The 19,462-nt window shown below is 41.8% G+C and overlaps 1 protein-coding gene across 5 annotated transcripts in view; it reads right to left on the minus strand.

Moving 5' to 3' along the window:
• The window catches only part of LOC118385878 (regulator of nonsense transcripts 3A-like), a 37,732-nt gene extending 19,539 nt beyond the window's left edge, over positions 1-18,193 (minus strand). For 4 of the 5 annotated variants that reach the window (XM_035773081.2, XM_035773083.2, XM_035773079.2 and 1 more), the window contains exons 1-4: positions 17,008-18,193; positions 10,228-10,334; positions 9,429-9,535; positions 7,968-8,066 (exon numbers count right to left, since the gene is read on the minus strand). In XM_035773081.2, coding sequence (XP_035628974.1) covers positions 7,968-8,066; positions 9,429-9,535; positions 10,228-10,334; positions 17,008-17,148 — 454 coding nt within the window. In that variant the 5' untranslated portion in view covers positions 17,149-18,193. The remainder of the gene's footprint in view (positions 1-7,967; positions 8,067-9,428; positions 9,536-10,227; positions 10,335-17,007) is intronic. The other variant, XM_035773082.2, reaches the window with a different exon arrangement.
• Positions 18,194-19,462: the final 1,269 nt, after the last annotated feature.

Raw genomic sequence — 19,462 nt, forward strand, 5'->3', positions numbered from 1 at the left:
CCTGGGGGCGGCCTGTCAGGAAAGTTCAGTACCCAGTTGCACAGGGCAGGGTCGAGACCCAGGGTCTCGAGCTTGATGGCGAGCTTGGAGGGTACTATGGTGTTGATTGCCGAGCTGTAGTCGATGAACAGCATTCTCACATATGTATTCCTCTTGTCCAGATGGGTTAGGGCAGTGTGCAGTGTGGTTGAGATTGCATCGTCTGTGGACCTATTTGGGCGGTAAGCAAATTGGAGTGGGTCTAGGGTGTCAGGTAGGGTGGAGGTGATATGGTCCTTGACTAGTCTCTCAAAGCACTTCATGATGACGGAAGTGAGTGCTACGGGGCGGTAGTCATTTAGCTCAGTTACCTTAGCTTTATTGGGAACAGGAACAATGGTGGCCTTCTTGAAGCATGTGGGAACAGCAGACGGGTATAGGGATTGATTGAATATGTCCGTAAACACACCGGCCAGCTGGTCTGCGCCTGCTCTGAGGGCGCGACTGGGGATGCCGTCTGGGCCTGCAGCCTTGTGAGGGTTAACACGTTTAAATGTTTTACTCACCTCGGCTGCAGTAAAGGAGAGACCGCATGTTTTCGTTGCAGGCCGTGTCAGTGGCACTGTATTGTCCTCAAAGCGGGCAAAAAAGTGATTTAGTCTGCCTGGGAGCAAGACATCCTGGTCCGTGACTGGGCTGGTTTTCTTCTTGTAGTCCCTGCCACATACCTCTTGTGTCTGAGCCGTTGAATTGGGATTCTACTTTGTCTCTATACTGACGCTTAGCTTGTTTGATAGCCTTGCGGAGGGAATAGCTGCACTGTTTGTATTCGGTCATGTTACCAGTCACCTTGCCCTGATTAAAAGCAGTTTCACGCGAATGCTGCCATCAATCCATGGTTTCTAGTTAGGGAATGTTTTAATCGTTGCTATGGGAACGACATCTTCAATGCACGTTCTAATGAACTCGCACACCGAATCAGCGTATTCGTCAATGTTGTCATCTGACGCAATACAAAACATATCCCAGTCCACGTGATGGAAGCAGTCTTGGAGTGTGGAATCAGCTTGGTCGGACCAGCGTTGGACAGATCTCAGCGTGGGAGCTTCTTGTTTTAGTTTCTGTCTGTAGGCAGGGATCAACAAAATGGAGTCGTGGTCAGCTTTTCCGAGAGGAGGGCGGGGCAGGGCCTTATATCGTCGCGGAAGTTATAGTAACAATGATCCAAGGTTTCTCCAGCCCTGGTTGCGCAATCGATATGCTGATCAAATTTAGGGAGTCTTGTTTTCAGATTAGCCTTGTTAAAATCCCCAGCTACAATGAATGCAGCCTCCGCATTGAAAAAAGACGCAAGTTCAAGTTTGTTCCACCTGAGCAAGTTTGACCACAAGTCAGAGACCACTGATGACACACCAAATGGGTTTGATGGATCGCTGGAAAAGAGCAGGAATGTGCTTTTGTTGGCTACAGTTCAAGCTATGTCTTCCAATGGTGCGACTGCTGTCGGCATCCAAAGATTATCCAACTTGAATAAACGCTTGGAGGTAAGTATGAGTGCAGTGGTGTAGTCTACGTCGATACGGATATCACTTATTATCGATATCTGCATAGAACATTAATGTGAATCACACTGCTGCTCTCTCATTTAGCTATTTGCACCTTACAGATTGTAGATGTTCTGGATGGCTGTTCACAAATCTAAATGTGTATTTGAACCCAAAATTGGTTGAATTCAAGAACTTTAAGTTGACTATCAATCATTGTTTTTGAAACCGGTGGACAGCCAGTGAAAAATGCACTCTTGCAACAGCTGCATAGTGCGGATCCCAGCCTATGGAATAAAAATCCATAGGCCTAATGGACACATGCTCAAACTCGCACACTTGTATTAGACTTAAAGGGGCAATCTGTAGTTGCTACATCTATTTTGGACTTAAAAATTATATATATTACACATACACTGATTCTTGAAGAATATAACTTAGAAATTCCTCATGAGCTTCGTTCAACTGTCACACTCCATGAGAACCCAACATATAAGCTTATTTTTATCCAGTGTTTGTAAACCTGGTAAATGTAAACAAACACTGTATAGCCTCATAACAAGGTTAAAACAATCATTTTGATATCATGAGGTATGGTTACATTTCTCCACACCCATCCCTCAGCTTTTTACCAAAACAGAGGCGGGGCACCCCATTTGGTTATTGTTTCATATATTGATTCGGCCTTTAAACAGCTGCATATGATCAAAATATCAAAGTGTCACCACCAACAAAAAGATAAACAATAGGCCTATAGCAAATGTCGCATATGGCATTCCTTTTTCACATGTAAATAGCACTTTCAGTAGTGCTCAAAGCATGCCAAAGTCCTTAGTTGAAATGACTGGAATTCTGGTAGACTTTGGTTTTTAATGTAAATATCTAATTTAATCGTATTATTATTTGTAGTAGAAAGCGATGGGGTCGAAGAAGCCGACACAACCAACCCATAAAGTACAATTTAACATCCATATACAGCCAGCTTTGTAAACTTAAACATTTATTTATCCTGCAATGTTGTTGTTCAATTGGTAACATACATGGTTTGTCTTCTTCTACTGCCTCTTGATGGGAAAGTAATCTAAAAGTAACTGAATGTAATCAGATTACGTTACTGACTTTGGCTAATCTAAAAGTTAGGTTACTGATTACAGTTTTGGACAGGTAACTTGTAACGGATTACATTTAGAAAGTAACCTACCCAACCCTGGCTATTAAGCATAAGCGCAATTTCCAACAAACTACAAAAATAAAATAAAATTCCAACTTTGCATTACATGCCCCAGTAAGCATGAGCTTGATGTCATGTTCCTTTTGCAGGAGGGAAGTAGGCTACATGAAGCTATTTACATGTTTTACACAGAATAGGCCTAAATTCTTGACATGTTCATACAAACTTTGTTGTCAGTATTAGAGACATAAGCTTGATACAAACAGGCAGTCTAGCTATTTCATGCTCTTTTTAGCTGCTAAGTTGCATGCAGTTATTTACTCTTGCCACTATACAGCAGCATACACTGAGTGTACAAAGCATTAAGAACACCTTACCCACCCAGCCTACTACCATACCCTGTTCAAAGGCACTTAACTCTTTTGGCTTGCCCATTTACCCTCTGATGGCGTTAGACAACCCCCCTGGTGGAAAGCGGTACCAGTGCCTCCGTATTCCACCCACTCTCGGTGACGAGGATGCGGAACTCAATGGCGAAGTCAGCCACTGGTCTGGCCCCTTGACGGATGTTGAACAGTCGGCTGGCCACTTCTTGTCCACTAACTGGGTGGTCGAAAGACTCTTCGCAGTGAAGGAGCTGCAGAATGGTGCTGCAGAATGGTGGCTGCTGTTCCCACACCGCCGTTACCCACGTCAGGGCCTTGCCCGAGAGTAGAGAGATTATGTAGGCGTTCATGGCCCGATTGGTGTGGAACAAGGAGGTGAGGAATCCCTTGCGTCCTCCTGGGTGGCCGTCATACCGCTCAGGGGGCTGAGATCTTGGGTTCCAAGTGCAGTGTTTCTGAAGGAACTATGGAGACACCTGTAGCACTGGGTGATGAGACTTGGGCATTGGCTCCTCCTGTGTTGGGGTTGGGACTGTGGTTGGAGGGAGCCGGTAAGTGCCCGGAGGGTTTCTGATATCTGGAAGAGTTGTTCTTGCTGCCTCCCAAGCAGTGATCCTTGGTGGGTTACAACATTCTTGATCTGGGTGATCTCTGCTGGGTCCATGTTATTGGCTGAAGCTTGTTGTGACATGGTGAGGTTGGACTCAGGTGCAGAGAAGACACCAGACGGGGAATCAGTGGTTAAGGATAAAAATCATACTTTAATCGGAAACGGTAATGGAAGGATCACAGTAACACTGAAAACTCACTCAGGAGACAATGCAGATGGCACACAATTCAAGCTTCAGCAAAGACCAACAGAAAACATACCTCTTAACTTCTTACGGCTGAAATCACGTTAACGGATCGATTTGACAACAGCCATTGAAAGTGCAAGGCTCCAAATTCAAACAACAGAAATCTCATAATTAAAATTCCTCAAACATATATACACCTCAAAGTATTATACACCATTTTAAAAGATAAACTTGTTGTTAATCCCACCAGTGTCCTATTTCAAAAAGGCTTTACGACGAAAGCATACCATGCGATTATGTTACATAAAAACACAGCCCTTTTTCCAGCCAAAGAGAGGAGTCACATAAAGCAGAAATAGAGATAAAATGAATCACTAACCTTTGATGATCTTCATCAAATGGCACTCATAGGACTTCATGTTACACAATACATGTATGTTTTGTTTCATATTTATATAAAAAAATCTCAGTTTACATTGGCATGTTATGTTCAGTAATGTTTTGCTTCCAAAACATCAGGTGATTTTGCAGAGAGCCACATCAATTTACAGAAATACTCATCATAAATGTTGATGAAAATACAAGTGTTATGCATGGAATTAAAGATATACTTCTCCTTAATGCAACCACTTTGTCAGATTTCAAAAAAGCTTTACAGCGAAAGCACATCATGGAATAATCTGAGTACAGCACTCAGAGACCAAAACAAGCCATAAAGATACCTGCCATGTTGTGGAGTCAACATAAGTCAGATATAGCATTATAAATATTCACTTACCCTTGATGATCTTCTTCGGAATGCACTCCCAGGAATCCCAGTTCCACAATACATTTTTATTTTGTTTGATAAAGTCCATAATTTATGTCCAAATACCTCCTTTTTGTTCGCGCATTTAGTTCACAAATCCAAATTCACAAGGCGCAGGCACTAGGTTCAGACGAAAAGTTTAAAAAGTTATATTACAGTTCGTAGAAACATGTCAAACGATGTATATAATCAATCTTTAGGATGTTTTCATAAATCTTCCATAATGTTCCAACCGAACAATTCCATTGTCTTTAAAAATGAAAAGGAACGCAGCTCGCTCTCACGGCACGCGCGCGAGACTTAGCTCATGGCATTCTGCCAGACACCTGGTTCAAACAGCTCTCATTCTCTCCTCCTTCACAGTAGAAGCCTGAAACAATGTTCTCAAGACTGTTGACATCTAGTGGAAGCCTTAGGAAGTGCAATATGACCAAATTGTACACTGTATATTGGATAGGAAAAGACTTGAAAACCTACTAACCTCAGATTTCCCACTTTCTGGTTGGATTTTTTCGTCAGGTTTTTGCCTGCCATATGAGTTCTGTTATACTCACAGATATCATTCAAACAGTTTGAGAAACTTCAGAGTGTTGTCTATCCAAATCTAATAATATGCTTATCTTTGCTTCTGGGCCTGAGTAGCAGGCAGTTTACTGTGGGCACCGTATTCATCTAAGCTACTCAATACTGCCCCCAGCCATAAGAAGTTAACAGGGAAATCTTAATGAGTAAATAGGACACACCTGAGTGTCATTAATGTCTCTAGGACAGCCTCTGCCGCCCTCTGGTGACAGGTGGAACCATGACATAACGATGATGATGTAGCCTATGTAGTCACCTTATATTTCTGAACAGCTGAAATAAAAATCCTGTGGCGATTTGAACAAACATTCCAAACATACACTGTATATTATGAAGGCTATAACCCTTCTCTATCTTTCTGTTAACAGATATTGCAGTTGCACAAGCAGGACGCAGTCCCTACACTTTGGTGCAAAAACAATCAGTTTTGTGTGATGATGTAGGCTAATCTTTGTACTTGCTGCCATATCGTAGTTCCTGAAAAAAATACACTACTTGTCTGCCTCCTGTGCAGCTTAGCCAACGTTGGCAATGCTGTTAAATAAATAACATTCAATCGCTAATTAGACTACGGGTCTGTGTCTTGCTGCGTTCCACCTCTGGGCAGCCACACGTTCTAGGCAACCGAGAGTGTATCCAGTCTGATAAAAGAGTCTGACAGTGGGCGAGTATACATGTCCTGGTAATCTGTCTGGCCCTGTGGCCTTGTGAATGTTGACCTGTTGTAAGGTCTTACTCACATCGGCTGCAGAGAGCGTGAACACACAGTCGTCCAGAACAGCTGATGCTCTCATGCATGTTTCAGTGTTACTTGCCTCGAACCGAGCAAAGAAGTAATTTAGCTCGTCTGGTAGGCTCGTGTCACTGGGCAGCTCACTTGTCTGACCACATGCATGATGACGGGTTTCTCACACGACTGGCCTATCTGGGTGATGTTTTTTCTCGCCTGAATGATCTGAATCTAGGATTACAGAGACTCTCCGGCAAACTATATTCAATGTGCGGGACAAAATTGAGGCTATGATTAAGAAGTTGGGGCTCTTTTTCTGTCTGCATTAAAACACAGGTCTTTCCATCATTGTATGATTTTTTTCTGTGTGTACAAATGAACTCAAGCTTACGGACAATGTCAAATGTGATATAGCGAAGTACCTGAGTGAGCTGGGAGCGATATTATGCAGGTACTTTCCCGAAATGGACGACACAAACAACTGGATTTGTTATCCCTTTATTGCCCTGCCTCCAATCCACTTACCGATATCTGAACAAGAGAGCCTCATCGAAATTGCAAGAAGCGGTTCTGTGAAAATTGAATTTAAATCAGAAGCTACTGCCAGATTTCTGGATAGGGCTGCACTCAGAGTATCTTGCCTTGTCAAATCGCGCTGTTAAGACACTGATGCCCTTTGCAACCCCGTATCTATGCGAGAGTGGATTCTCGGGTCATCACTAGCATGAAAACTAAATACAGGCACAGACTGTGTGTGGAAAATGATTTAAGACTGAGACTCTCTCCAATACAACCCAACATTGCAGAGTTGTGTGCATCCTTTCAAGCAGACCCTTCTCATTAACCTATGTTGAGTTATTCACAATTTTGAATGAACAAAATGGTTTTATATGTAAGATGGCTAAATAAAGAGAAAAATGTTTTATTATTATTATTTGTGCCCTGGTCATATAAGAGCTCTTTGTCACTACTCACGAGCCGGGTTGTGACAAAAACACACTAATTTTTATGTTTAATAAATGTATCGTATAGTGTGTGTGTGGCAGGCTTACGATGATGGCAAAAAACAACATTTGAGAGTGCGCTGACCCTGATGCTAGAGGGAGTACGTAGCTGGAGGTTGAGTGTTTGAAGGGGTACGGGGTCTATAAAAAGTTTGTCAAACAGTGTTGCAGAGGAAGGTGTGCTACATACCCAGAGCAGACGGGAAATACCAGGGCTCAACAGTACAAGGTGAGACCCTGACGAGCTGTGCAGTTACCTCCCGGTTACCCAGCCACAGTCTGTCACTACCTGCAACCCTCCACTGTGACAACCGTCAGCACCAGATTCAAGCCTTCGTGGACTCCGGGCCGCAGATAATTGCATTAATCAAGACTTCACCAGAGAATTACCAATCCCCTTCGTGAAATGTCCCATCCCTCTGAAGATTCAAGCCCTCGACCTGGCTCCGGCCAGGTGGAATACCAAACCAAGCCCATTCTACTGCAGGTTGGGGTGAACCACTCAGAGACTCTTAGTTTTCTTTTGATCACGGCTCCCGAGAACCCCCTTATCCTAGGGTACTCCTGGCTAGTGCTACATAACACACTACTCTCCTGAAGAAGAAGAGTGTGAGAGCAGCAGCTATGTTAGAAAAACTAATTTGTGCGTAAAATATCACATGCGCAGAACGTGATCTCGATCCTTAGCTTTGAGAAAGAGAATTCCCGGATGGGTGGGGCGCAGACGAAAACTCTGTATCCATATCCACGACCTATATTTTATATTTGTGTTATTCAGCAGATGCTGAATCAATGCATGAAGTACAATGAGGGGTCTGAAAACACATACTATAAATTTAAAAGGAAGCTTGGGTGCCAGTCTCTGTCTGTCTGTCCCAACGTCTTTTGACAATGAATGCAGAAACAATCAGGTATCCAAGCTGTATGTCTGGATAGTTTCGGATTAGAGAAAAGTCCAGCACCTACCTTCTTCAATGCTTCCAGCTTTGGAATCTTTCTTTTTGAGCTTCTTCTTGGAGACTTTCTGAAAGGGGGCAAACTCTACCACAGCTGGGTACTCCTGGCCTGAGCAAATATTGACATAGAGACAGATAATCATTAGACAACACCTGACACACAGATCAAACCATTACCATGGCACCTGTGGCTGTACAAGGATACACACCTACAGAGAGAGGGCCATCATTGTTTGTCACCATAAACAAAATCCCATGGAGCATCACAACAAAACACTGACCACTGACCGTTTGGGATGCTAAAACACATAGCCTAACATATTCATTGAATTATATACTGAACAAAAATATCAACGCAACATGCAAAGTGTCCCATGTTTTATGAGCTGAAATAAAATATTCCATAGACAAAAAGCTTATTTCTCTCAAATGTTTTGCAAAAATGTGTTTACATCTGTTTGTGAGCATTTCTCCTTTTGCCAAGATAATCCATCCACCTGACAGGTGTGGCATATCAAGAAGCTGATTAAACAGCATGATCATTACACAGGTGCACCTTGTGCTTGAGACAATAAAATGTGCAGTTTTGTCACCGTCTCAAGTTTTGATGGAGCGTGAAATTGATATGCTGAGCTGTTGCCAGAGAATTTAATGTTAATTTCTCTAATATAAACGTCACCAGCCACCCAGACAGCTGATGAAACTGTGGGTTTGCACAACCGAAGAATTTCTGCACAAACTGTCAGAAACCGTCTAAGGGAAGCTCCTCTGAATGCTCGTCACCAGGGTCTTGACCTGATTGCAGTTCGGCGTCATTACCAACTTCAGTGGGTAAATGCTCACCTACGATGGCCACTGGCACACTGGAGATATCATGGTTTCAACTGTACCGGGCAGATGGCGTCCTGTGGACGAGTGGTTTGCTGAATGCAATTTGATTTTTTATTTATTTATTTATTTATTTTACCTTTATTTAACCAGGCAAGTCAGTTAAGAACACATTCTTATTTTCAATGACGGCCTGGGAACAGTGGGTTAACTGCCTGTTCAGGGGCAGAACGACAGATTTGTACCTTGTCAGCTCGGGGGTTTGAACTCACAACCTTCCGGTTACTAGTCCAACGCTCTAACCACTAGGCTACGCTGCCGCCCCAATACACTGGAAGCTGTTGAAATTGTTGCATGCAGCGTTTATATTTTTGTTCAGTGCATATATAGCACTATACACCTACTTTCATGTGCTGAAAAACATTCTAACATAGAGCTTAGCAGTTTGTGTAAACACTAACACATTGGTAATAAGGAATATTTAGGATAGGTTTCCAGGACACATATTAAGCCTAGTCCTGTACTAAAAAGCAAGCCCAATAGAGAATCTCCATCAAAAATGCATTTTAGTCCAAGACTAGGCTGGTGTGTCTGGGAAACTGCCCCATGACGTTTATATTATAGGTCTATGTGAAAAAGGTACCTCTGTTATCAATGAAAACATAGCCATCAAAGCGGTCTCTGAAGAGCAGGATGTCTTCGGGGTTTCTGAAGTTAATGTAAACTCTGGAGAACAGGTGTGGATAGAGGCTGCAGGAAATGAGCAGGTTATCTTAGAAACCCATTCAACGAGAGGAGCCTATCAAGAGTGTGGGCATAATAGGGAGACTCCATAGGCATGATGATGACATTCTCTTCTCCAGTCCCTGCTTTTAGGTGGTAGCCTAATAATTAGATGGCTGTGCTAGCATCCTTTCTTTGTTTTGGCCAGATAATTTTGAATGTATCCACTCAAGCTGAATAGGTTTCAACAGCAGAGGTTAGGTGAAGTCAATTGTTTGATAGGGGGGGAATGTCAATATCACGATGCAGCATGAATCTGAGAAAAACACTGATCTGTGCTGTCAATCTGGCATTTCGGGCAAATGCCAGATGGGCTGGTCCATTTTAGCTTAGTGGGCCCGTCTAACTTGGGTTTTTTGATAATTAGCCGGTTAGTGGCGGGCCTCAAGGGTGGACAAAAATGGGCAGGTGTATTTTATATTTATTATGGCTCCCCATTGCCAAGGCAGCAGCTACTCAAAGCCAGTGACATGTTGTTAGTAAAGATTGAAAAAAGTAAGGGGCCTAGACAGCTGCCCTGGCGATTTCCTGATTCTACCTGGATTTTGTTGGAGAGGCTTCCATTAAAGAAATGGGCCGGTGTGGGGTCCCAATCTGCCCCTGGTAGGCACTCTGGCCCAACACATGGTGTCATTGCATTAAATGTTCTAAATATTCACCTTTGATCAGCAGGGAAAAACTCAAAGTAGTCATAGGATGGAAGAGGACTGAGCTGTTCTTCCAGCTGGTCCTTGGACAGGTTGGGTGGAAGTCGCCTTATTACTACCTGGAACCGAGAAGGACATAAATGCACAAACACAGAATAGTGGGTTGAAATTACACAAAAATTGCCAAGACATCAAAGACATTCAAGGTCATGAGCAAAGTTGGAATGTCTTCTTTATCATAGCCCAAAGGCCGGCAGACAGCAATATTGAGTTTAGTCATCTTACCATCCAAATGCATTGTATGCAGGTCGACAATACATTTGTATCCCTATTGGATCGTTCGTACCTAAAAAAATATACATTTAGGCTGCATAGGCTTTGATTTCCTCAACTTAATGGCGTAAACCAGAAAAAAAAGGGGAAAATGTGCACTTTCCTTATGACACACCATTTTCCACCACCATGATAGAGGCTAAATACTAATCCTGGATATTGTGTATCATAATCAGCCAATCAGGTTAAAACTATCAGGACAGGGGTTCTGTTTCTTTTAAGCCCGCTGCGTAAGCAGCGTCATAAATCAAGACTGTACGGTCGTGGCCAAAAGTTGAGAATGACACAAATATTAATTTCCACAAAGTTTACTGCTTCACTGCTTCAGTGTCTTTAAATATTTTTGTTGCTATGGAATACTGAAGTATAATTACAAGCATTTCATAAGTGTCAAAGGCTTTTGACAATTACATGAAGTTGATGCAAAGAGTCAATATTTGCAGTGTTGACCCTTCTTTTTCAAGACCTCTGCAATCCACCCTGGCATGCTGTCAGTTAACTTCTGGGCCACATCCTGACTGATGGCAGCCCATTCTTGCATAATCAATGCTTGGAGTTTGTCAGAATTTGTGGGGTTATGTTTGTCCACTCGCCTCTTGAGGATTGACTATAAGTTCTCAATGGGATTAAGGTCTGGGGAGTTTCCTGGCCATGGATCCAAAATATTGATGTTTTGTTCCCCGAGCCACTTAGTTATCACTTTTTCCTTATGGCAAGGTGCTGCATCATGCTGGAAAATACATTGTTTTGTCACCAAACTGTGTGTAGGTACCATTCTTTATTCATGGCTGTGTTCTTAGGCAAAATTGGGAGTGTGCCCACTCCCTTGGCTGAGAAGCAACCCCACACATGAATGGTCACATGATGCGTTACTGTTGGAATGACACAGGACAGATGGTAGAGCTCACCTTGTCTTCTCCAGGACAAGCTATTTTCCGGATGCACCAAACAATCAGAAAGGGGATTCATCAGAGAAAATGACTTTACCCCAGTCCTCAGCAGTCCAATCCCTGTACCTTTTGCAGAATATCAGTCTGTCCCTGATGTGTTTCCTGGAGAGAAGTGGCTTCTTTGCTGCCCTTATTGACACCAGGCCATCCTTCAAAAGTCTTTGCCTCACTGTGCGTGTAGATTCAATCACACCTGCCTGCTGTCATTCCTGAGCAAACTCTGTACTGGTGGTGCCCCTTGATGATCCGATAAATAGTTGATTTAGGTGCAATCTTACTGGCAGAAATATCCTTGCCTTTGAAGCCCTATTTGTGCAAAGCAATGATGACGGCACATGTTTCCTTACAGGTAACCATGATTGACAGAGGAAGAACAATGATTCCAAGCACCACCCTCCTTTTGAAGCTTCCAGTCTGTTATTCGTTCTCGATCAGCATGACAGAGTGATCTCCAGCCTTGTGCTCGTCCACACTCACACCTGTGTTAACGAGAGAATCACTGACATGATGTCAGCTGGTCCTTTTGTGGCAGGGCTGAAATGCAGTGGAAATGTTTTTGGGGGATTCAGTTCATTCGCATGTCAAAGAGGGACTTTGCAATTAATTGCAATTCATCTGATCACTCTTCTTAACATTTTGGAGTATATGCAAATTGCCATCATACAAACTGAGGCAGCAGACTTAATTAATTAATATTAATATTTGTGTCATTCTCAAAACTTTTGGCCACGACTGGTTGTAGCTAGATATTTTTATATTAGATTAGATGTATTTGCAGAGTACAGTGCTATTCGTAAACTACGAGCTCCAACAGCAGAGGCCCAAAAGAGAAGTGAATGAAACAATGATTTAAAATATAAATATTGGTAAATACATACAGTACCAGTCAAAAGTTTAGACAAACCTACTCATTCAAGGGTTTTTCTTGATTTTCACAAATTACTACATTGTAGAATAATAATGAAGACATCACAACTATGAAATAACACATATGGAATCATGTAGTAACCAAAAAAAGTGTTAAGCGAATATTTGAGATTCTTCAAAGTAGTCATCCTTTGCCTTGATGACAGCTTTGCACATTCTCTCAACCAGCTTCACGAGGAAAGATTCAACAGTCTTTAAGTAGTTCCCACATATTCTGAGCACTTGTTGGCTGCTTTCCCTTCACTCAGCATCCAACTCATCCCAAACCATATCAATTGGGTTGTGGTCAGGTGATTGTGGAGGCCAGGTCATCTGATGCAGTACTCCACTCTCCTCCTTGGTCAAATAGCCCTTACACAGCCTGGAGGTGTGTTGGGTCATTATCCTGATGAAAAACAAAAGATAGTGGGACGAAGCACAAACCAGATGGGATGGTGTATTGCTGCAGAAGGCTGTGGTAGCCATGCTGGTTAGTGTGCCTTCAATTTGAAATAAATCAGTGTCACCAGCAAAGCACCCCCACAACTCCTCCCCCAAGCTTCACGGTGGGAACCACACATGCAGAGATCATCCGTTCATCTACTCTGTGTCTCACAAAGACACAGGGATTGGAACCAAAAATCTCAAATTTGAACTCTGATTTCCACCGGTCTAAATGTCCATTGCTCGTGTTTCTTGGCCCAAGCAAGTCTCTTCTTATTATTGGTGTCCTTTAGTAATGGTTTCTTTGCAGCAAATTGACCATGAAGAACTGATTCAGACCAAATGGACTTGGTCTTTTACCACAACAACTGATTGGCTCAAACGCATTAAGGAAAGAAATTCCACAAATTAACAAGGCACACCTGTTAATTGAAATGCATTCCAGGTGACAACCTCATGAAGCTAGTTGAGAGAAAGCCAAATGTGCAAAGCTGTCATCAAGGCAAAGGGTGACTATTTTAATTTGTTTACCACTTTTTTATGTGTGTTATTTCATAGTTTTGATGTCTTCACTATTATTCTACAATGTAGAAAATAGTAAATGAGTAGGTGTGTCCAAACTTTTGTTTGTCCATTGTGGGGGCAGGGTAAAAGCCAATGGAGGGGGCGGTAGGTAGCTGACTAGTGGTGGCTTTTCAGCAGCCTGATGGTCTGGGGCAGAAACTATTGGCCAGTCTTACAGTTGTTGTAATGCTCCTATAATCAAAATAAAATTGTATTGGTCACATACACATATTTAGCAGATGTTTTTGCAGGTGTATCAAAATGCTTGTTTTCCTAGCTCTAACAGTGCAGTAGTATCTAATAATTCATAACAATATACACATCTAAAAGTAAAAGAATGGAATTAAGAAATATATCTATATTAGGAGAAATATTGGAGTGGCATTGACTAAAATACAGTAGAATAGAATATAGTATATGAGATGAGTACAGCAGTACGTAAACATTAAAGTGACTAGTGTTCCACGTCGGAGTGATGGAAGCTGGGAGAGATGGTAATGTTGCCTACCTTCACCACCTGTTTGAGTCCTGTCAGAGAAAGCGTAGCATTTTAGCTAATTCGAACCCTTTTCCTAATCTTAACCTAATTCTACTAACTTTCCATGTAAATTCTCCTAGCCTGCTATGAAAAGTCATTTCTGCTAGTCAAAACTGGCAGACCTGCCCTCAGAACAGTCTTGGTTTCTACTAAAGCGATACAGTGCTGCGTCAGAGAGGAATATGCCAAGCGAGAGGGGATACCTGGACCCAAAATGTTGTCTTCTCCAGCAGGTCCCGTTTTTTCACTCACCAAGCAAGGAATATTTGTATGGAAGTCAATGAGAAAGTGTTGAATTTAGTTAACAAAAAAATGTCATGGCTTATTTGCTACGAGTGGCTTATTTGATCTAACAGAAGTTTGGGAATGATTAGGTTGCTAGAATTATACTGAAATCAGTAGGACATGTGACAACCCAGCAACTTTATGAAAAAACTATTTATATTGGAGTTGTGCCTGGTTGTCACTAATTATCATAGCCACAGACATGAACCCCGACCTATTTCTACAATTTCTGTTCTTAAAATGTGAACCTAGTCCTAACCTTAACCAAAATGCTAACCTTATGCCTAACCTTAAATTAAAACCAAAAATCAATTTTTTCTGGAATTTTTACGATATAGCCAATTTCGACTTTGTGTCTGTGGTAGAGGTCTTGATGGGTCCACCAGATCTGACATTCCGAGATCCAACCCAGGGACCCGAGCCGGTCCGGATCCAAAATGCTTAGTTTTGTCCCGGATCTGGGTCGGGTCTGACATAATTGTCAGGGATCTCCGTCTGTGCAATTAAAAATGTATTTACACAATTTGACCCATCCTCTGTTAATTAAATGTGTGACTGAGGTGATGAGAACTGTGTGAGCTTGTTATGACTAACTATTTCAGGGCAGGCGGAGTACCTGCTAAACAGAAAAGTGCAATTTTGGTAAAAGTGTGTAAAATGTGTAAAAGTCTGTGTAAAAGATTTGCGGCCCGTCTGTAGTCAGTTACACATGCATTACGATGCATTTTATTGATAAGGAGTGGGAGGCAAGGATCTCTGTACTTTGTTCTGCTCATCTTTCCCTCGATCATGACAAGTCTCTCAGTCCCTGCCGCTGAAAAACATCCCCACAGCATGATGCTACCACCACTGCATGATGCTACCACCACCATGCTTCACCGTAGGGATGATGCCAGATTTCCTCCAGATGTAACACTTGGCATTCAGGGCAAAGAGTTCAATCTTGGTTTCATCAGACCAGAGAATCTCGTTCTCTGTTCTGCCTTTTACTGAGGAGTGGCTTCCATCTGGCCACTCTACTATAAGGCCTGATTGGCAGAGTGCTGCAGAGATGGCGGTCTTTCTGAAAGGTTCTCCCATGTCCTCTGTCAGAGTGACCACCGAATCCTTTGTCACCTCCCTGACCAAGGTCCTTCTCCCCTGATTGCTCAGTTTGGCCAGGTGGCAGCTCTAATGAGTCTTGGTGGTTCCAAACTTCTTCCATTTAAGAATGATGTGAGGCCACTGTGTTCTTGGGAACCTTCAATGACGCAGAAATGTTTTGGGACCACATCTGTGCCTCAACACAATCCTGTCTCGGAGCTCTATGGACAATTTCTTCAACCTCATGGCTTTGTTTTTGCTCTGACATGCACTGTCAACTGTGGGACCTTATAAAGACGGGTGTGTGCCTTCCCACATCATGTCCAATCAATTGAATTTACCACAGGTGGACTCCAATCAAGTTGTAGAAACATCTCAAGGATGATCAATGGAAACAGGATGCACCTGATCTCAATTGAGTCTTATTGCAAAGGAATACTTATGTAAATAAGGTATGTTTTTTTATTTTTAAGGCTTTAACATAACAAAATGTGTAAAGTCAAGGGGTCAGAATGCACTTTACCTCTAGGCAGTATTTTCTACGGCACTATTTTAGAGGGAAAGTTCACCCAAATTAATTCATTATTTACATGTTGGTTTCATATGGAGACCGCAATCCATCATATGGTTAGCCACTGCCACCAACCATTAATATTAGCATGTTCTAACCAAAAAACTGCAATTCAATGTACCCCAGTTAGAAAACTCTAAATCCCATGCCCAAATAATCTCAAAGTAATTTAAAGTAATTCAAAGTAGCTAAAATGTAAAATAATCCCAAACCCACCTGACCTGTGACTTGTATATATATATATTATATAAAATATATATATATTATATAAAATATATATATATATATTATATATTATATATATATATATACACACACACACACACACACACACAATGTACAAATAGTTAAAGGACACAAGATAAAATAAATAAGCATAAATATGGGTTGTATTTACAATGGTGTTTGTTCTTCACTGGAAATCTCACTCTAAGACATATTCTAAAGTTTGCCACCCACGGAAAAGTACACATTTTCCCGTCTTCTCGAGATTAAATAAAGTTAAGGACGAACTCGAAGTCTATGCAGCCTGAATGGAGAATGTTGTAGGTACAAACAGGTCGACAGGAATAATAATGTATTGCCGGCAACATACAATGCATTTGGACGTTAAGGTACGACTCAATATCGCCATCTGCCGGCAGTTGGGCAATTTTTATTACTGAATTCTACACTACGTTTCGGAGGTTGTTTTACGACATAATGACATGTTCATATCTAGTAATAATCAACTTCCGTTGCCTTTGACAGGTAGGCCCAAATACAGTCAACAAAACACAAGTCTGCGCTTGTTTCCAGGCGCTGGTCATTGCATTTAATCTTTGGGCACCGGTGCAGACTACTTTTGCCTTTTTATCAACATAGCATAAGCTACAGTAAATAGCTTTACATGCATACACCTACGACAGTATTATGGCAAATTACAGCTATATTGCTGTGCACAAACAAGCATGCATCAGATCTGCTGTTGACATACAGTATATTGAATGCGCCTGTCATTGCAGAGCGTTGCATGGCTACGCATCCTTCTCGCGTTCGCTGTCTGTGGTGCTGATTATCTTGCTCCTCATATCTGCGATCGATAGCAATAACAAACAAACCATCAGTGCTCTGCCTACCTTAGTAAAGACCTCCTTCTTCTCTTCTTTCTGCTTTGAGTCGACGAAGACGGCGTCCTGTCCCCTCGGAATATCTCTGAATTGTATTTCGACGACACTTTCCTCCCTGCCCCCGGTCATTTGGTCCGTTTCAGACCTCATCTTTCTCCCTCTCCTGTGAAGTCATTTTCCCCTCGCGAGAGTTCCAAGCTGAAGAGCTCTGCTAGAGCTGGTGCTGCTGTGTTTATGCGGTGCGCTATCTTCCCGGTAATCACACACCATTCACGCAAATTATTTAGGTATGTTTTGCATTAAAAAAAAAGGCCTATTGGAAAACACCTTGTTCATATAATAAGGACGACCTGTCCCAAAATAAAAATTTGGTTCAATTAATTCGGCTACAATAGTTTATCATTAAACAGTCTACAGGTCTGAGCTGCGAATAGGCGAATATTATTTTGATTGGCTGGTCGGTGGTGTTCAGATTAGTGAGAGAGTAGTGTATCAAGCCTTAATAAAACCGTCACAACAGAAGTTAAACGTGATCACCTGTGTTTTATGTAGATCTCCAAACTATGAGGTTGAAACCGATCACTATATCTGCACTTGCAGGCCCGTCCAACATCACTACTCTGGACGGTTCTGACTTAGAATATATGGACAACTACAAATACCTAGGTGTCTGGTTAGACTGTAAACTCTCCTTCCAGACTCACATCAAACATCTCCAATCCAAAAGTTAAATCTAGAATTGGCTTCCTATTTCGCAACAAAGCATGCTTCACTCATGCTGCCAAACATACCCTTGTAAAACTGACCATCCTACCAATCCTCAACTTCGACGATGTCATTTACAAAATAGCCTGCAATACCCTACTCAATCAATTGAATGCAGTCTATCAGTGCCATCCGTTTTGTCACCAAAGCCCCATATACTACCCACCACTGCAACCTGTACGCTCTCGTTGACTGGCCCTCGCTTCATTCTCGTCACAAAACGAAAAGTCCCCCTTATCTCAGCTCGCTGGTCACCATAGCAGCACCCACATGTAGCACACGCTCCAGCAGGTATATCTCTCTGGTCACCCCCAAAACCAATTCTTCCTTTGGCTGCCTCTCCTTCCAGTTCTCTGCTGCCAATGACTGGAACGAACTACAAAAATCTGAAACTGGAAACACTTATCTCCCTCACTAGCTTTACGCACCAACTGTCAGAGCAGCTCATAGATTACTGCACCTGTACATAGCCCATCTATAATTTAGCCCAGACAACTACCTCTCCCCCTACTGTATTTATCTATTTTGCTCCTTTGCATCCCATTATTTCTCTCTACCTTGCACATTGTTCCACTGCAAATCAACCATTCCAGTGTTACTTGCTATATTGTATTTACTTTGCCACCATGGCCTTTTTTATTTTTACTTTACCTCCCTTATCTAACCTCATTTGTTCACATTGTATATAGACTTTTTTTCTACTGTATTATAGACTGTTTGATTTACTCGATGTGTTGTTGTGTGTCAAACTGCTTTGCTTTATCTTGGCCAGGTCGCAATTGTAAATGAGAACTTGTTCTCAAGTTGCCTACCTGGTTAAATAAAGGTGAAATAAAATAAATACAAAAATTGTGAAATTGATGATATAGGCCATTTTAATGTACAAGCTATTTGAAAAGACCATCTGAAATGTTCAGCCTGTTTTAGTGGGTTGGCAGCCTGGTCTCAGACTAGACCTAACATAAATGTAAATCCGGGACACACAAATTAATATGATTTGTAACCATACCAAATGTAACATAAAACCGATTACTTAAGGCAAACATGAAAGTAGGGTCGTTGGTCTGGGTGAGTGTATAACACAAACGTCTAGCAACCCAAATGTTGCGTGGTCAAATCTCATCACGGACTTTTAGCTAATTAGCAACTACTTACTACTTTGTAGCTATTTTCCAACTATTTAGCATGTTAGCTAACCCTTCCCCTAACCTAGCTAACATTAGCCACCTAGCTAACGTTATCATTATCCACCTAGCTAACATTAGACAACACATTGTAATTCGTAACATATCTTATGAAATGGATGGATATAAACAAATGTATAATTACAATACGAAACATATATTACATTTACTCGAGTCCAGGTTGGGGATGGAGCTTTGACCTCCCAGTAGTTTACGGTCATGACCTCGCCAGGCAGTAACATTTGTTAATAGACCAATAAGAGAGTTCCAAACCTATTTGCCAATAACAGATCGTTTTCAGGTTTCCCTCTTCCAGACAGTCCTAGCAAAATGATTGCTTGATACATTGCTTTTGCAAAAGAAGCTATTTGTTTCTTTTAGACCATTTTGATAGTTTTCAAACACAGTAAGGGACTTAATTGTTACCCAGAAATTATTTGATATTGAAGTAAAAACGGCTACATGGGGCCTTTAATAAACTGTTTTAAGAAATGTGTCCTTTCCCGGGACATTCT

This window comes from Oncorhynchus keta, chromosome 7, assembly GCF_023373465.1.
Source record: "Oncorhynchus keta strain PuntledgeMale-10-30-2019 chromosome 7, Oket_V2, whole genome shotgun sequence".
Taxonomy (NCBI): Eukaryota; Metazoa; Chordata; class Actinopteri; order Salmoniformes; family Salmonidae; genus Oncorhynchus; species Oncorhynchus keta.